A 3232-nucleotide genomic window follows, 5' to 3' on the forward strand; every position below is an offset into this window, starting at 1 on the left:
TTTAGCTAGAACCGGGAGTACAGAGATTGGCCTGTAATTATTTAGGTCATCAACACTGCCACCTTTATGAATCGGTGTAACCACGGCTTTTTTGAAGCATAAAGGAAACTGGCCCTTTTCAAAACAAAGGTTATATATGTGACACAAGACAGGGATAAGAATATGTTTAGCTTTTTTTATAAAATATGTTGAAATGTTATCTAAGCCGGGGGAAGAATCATTAGAAAGATTGGAGATTATAACATTTAATTCAGAAGGATCTGTATTTAACAGTACGAATGAATTTGATGAAGGAGTTCCAAGTAATGGAAAGGTAACTGGGGGATGGAAAGACAAATCGATGTTTTCTGCAAGTTTTTTACCAACTGTCGAAAAATGGTTATTAATATAGTTTGCCGATTCAAACGGAGAGGTTTTAATAGATGCAAGATTATGATTTACATTAGTTTTCAATTTATCAACGTGACATATATGTTTAATGCTTTTCCATAATTTTTTAGGGTTGTGTTTAGCAATGTCTAATTTATTTCTTTCGTAATTGATTTTAAGTGAACGAATAAGTTTTTGACAAAAATTTCTGTAACGAGCGTAGGTAATTTTTAAAATATGGTTGAGAGGGTTATTTTTTACTTTAATATGAAGCTTATCTCGGTTTCGGATGCACCGCAGCACACCAGGAGTTATCCACGGCTGTATACAACGTTTACGGTTTGGAATGATATTTATGGATTTATTGTTATTTATGGCAACAGATATTCTATTTACTAACATTTCAGCAGCCAAATTGGGATCCGATAACTGTAATAATTCATGGAGATTCGTTTTAATTTCATCAATGACAGCATGATTATTTAAAATTATTTTAGTTTTTTGCGTGTAAATTCGTTCGGGTTTTAACATCAGACTTAAAATAACAGTAGAATGATCAGTCGGGGCATTAGTAAGAATAGCTGATTTAGCTGAGTTGCTGGATTTTAACATCATGTGGTCAATACACTTGTTATTTCGTGTGGGTAGTCTATGAGCAGGTAATATTCCATGATAAGCTAACGTCGTTAAGTAATTAGATGAGTTTGAATCACACGAGTTGACCTTAATATCAATATTAAGGTCCCCTGTAATTACAATGTTATTATAGGACCTATAATTATGGAGTAGCGACTGAAGAGACGATAAGAAATCATCAATATTTCTCATTGATGGGGTCCGATAGATCCCAATGACAACTAGATCGTTCAGGGTTAATACAAGGCAAGAGGCATTTGCTATGCATGGTTCTATTATTTTATAGTTAAGATCTTTATGTACATAAAATATTACCCCATCACATTGGTTGTGATTATGATTTGTAAAAAAGGTAGCATAGTTATTACTTAGTGGAGGAATAGGTTTTAATTTAGATAGGTGACACTCAGTCATAACTAAAATATCACAGTCAAATTTAAGCGAAGTTAATGTAATCATAAAAGTATCAAGATTCTTGTAGACACTGCGTATATTTTGTGTTAAAATAGTTATGTGATTCGCTGTATTAAAATAAGTATGACAGTCCTCCGGCGAACATAATACCGACTGAGCTATTAAAGTTTCGTCTATATCGATATTAGTCTGTAATAAACTATCCATAATCGACAAGAAACAGGTACACGTCAAATAAAAATGAACTTCCGCTCATAGAATAAATTCGCATGAACAGGAAAAAAAAAGAAATTTCTACATAAATTATAGATGTACTAAAATCATGATAAACTAACCTTAAATATAAATAAAATAAATGTAGAATATAATTATAATATAATATTAGAAAAATGTAATAGTATAACCAATTAAGATTATTACAGTTATAGGTAATAATTTTTACTAAAGAAAAATAAATACATAGACATAGTAGGGGTGTGTAATATGTATGTGTAGTGTGTAAGTGTGTTTGAACAACGGAAATGACAAAATTGACAAAACAAAATATAGACTGCGGAATAGTAGCCGACACATGAAACAGATGCATCATTATTTTAATATTTATACATAGATAATTAAATTTTATTTTAGCTAGTCATTTAGTAGGTTTATACAAACTCTGTATTTGAGATTCATTCACCAATTTTATAATAGGTGAGTTTTCATCCTTACGTACGAGCACGTCACCCAAATGCGTCCAACAAAACTTGTAATTCAAAGCGACACACAATTGCCTCCCTAGGTAGTAAAGTCTATTCCCATTAGGAGTAAGGTGGTCGGATACAAAGATCGGAGTATTGGTACATTTCAATCCAAGGTGAGAGGTATTCAATTTATTGCTCTTATTGAGGTTGTTATATCGTTTCACGGCCGTCATGATATTAGTTTTTTGCACATATGAAGACATTTCGACAACTATTGGTTTCTTTTCTCCTTTCGAAGAGGATCTATATACGTCCCTAATGTCATTAGGCTGTAGGTCTACCTTGAGTGTTGAAGATAAGTGCGTTACTATGTTAATAAGAGAGTTTTTGGATTCATTATCAATTTTTGGAACATTCTTCAGTTCAAACGAGTACTTTCTTTGGCTTTTTTGTAGATTCTCCAATTTATTTTCTAAAATTAGTATATGTTCTTTATCCTTGCGACGTTCACATTCCATTTCTTGCACTTTTTTTAACATATCTTCATACTGCGCTGACATGAATTTCAGTGAGTCCTCGATTGTTCGGAGGGATGACGATATTTGTTTAGTATCAGAGATTTGCTGTGCCCTCCATGACGAAATTGTATCCATAATTTCTTTTTTAAATTCTGTGAGCTCACTAGCATTCTCAGTTGAGCGCTTACGCTTATAACGCCTACATTCATTATTAGGTGGTGTCGAATTGGAGTCAGATAAGTGCTGCAGATCTCCTTCAGAAATGGACTTTTGTGGCGTACGCATCATCTTGTCAAAAGTCCAATATAGAAACAGACACAATTAGTGCTCAAAAAAAGCAATAAGTAAAAGCGCCCTGAAATATTTATATCACAAGTACATCGAGTATAATAAAAATATACTCATACATAAGCAAAGCAAACAGCGCGTGCCACCACTCTGATTGACGTTATTATGTAAGTAGTTGAGCGCGAACAGATGACTCGAGCGCAACGCAGTCGAAACTACCAGGAGCACAGTTATAGGTAGGACTTACGCATGCGTGCTCGAGCAGCGAGTGGGAAGAAGACGGGGTTATACGTTGCGTTGCTCTGATTGACCGGCGCGCGCACA

The 3232-nt window shown here is 33.9% G+C and overlaps 1 protein-coding gene across 1 annotated transcript; it reads right to left on the bottom strand.

The window, feature by feature from the left end:
• Window positions 1–2053: 2053 nt before the first annotated feature.
• Window positions 2054–2908, bottom strand: LOC123664381. Its single transcript, XM_045598926.1, has one exon. It carries the CDS (start codon window positions 2906–2908, stop codon window positions 2054–2056), a length of 855 nt encoding a protein of 284 aa, XP_045454882.1.
• Window positions 2909–3232: the final 324 nt, after the last annotated feature.

This window comes from Melitaea cinxia, chromosome 22 (assembly GCF_905220565.1).
Source record: "Melitaea cinxia chromosome 22, ilMelCinx1.1, whole genome shotgun sequence".
Classification (NCBI taxonomy): Eukaryota; Metazoa; Arthropoda; class Insecta; order Lepidoptera; family Nymphalidae; genus Melitaea; species Melitaea cinxia.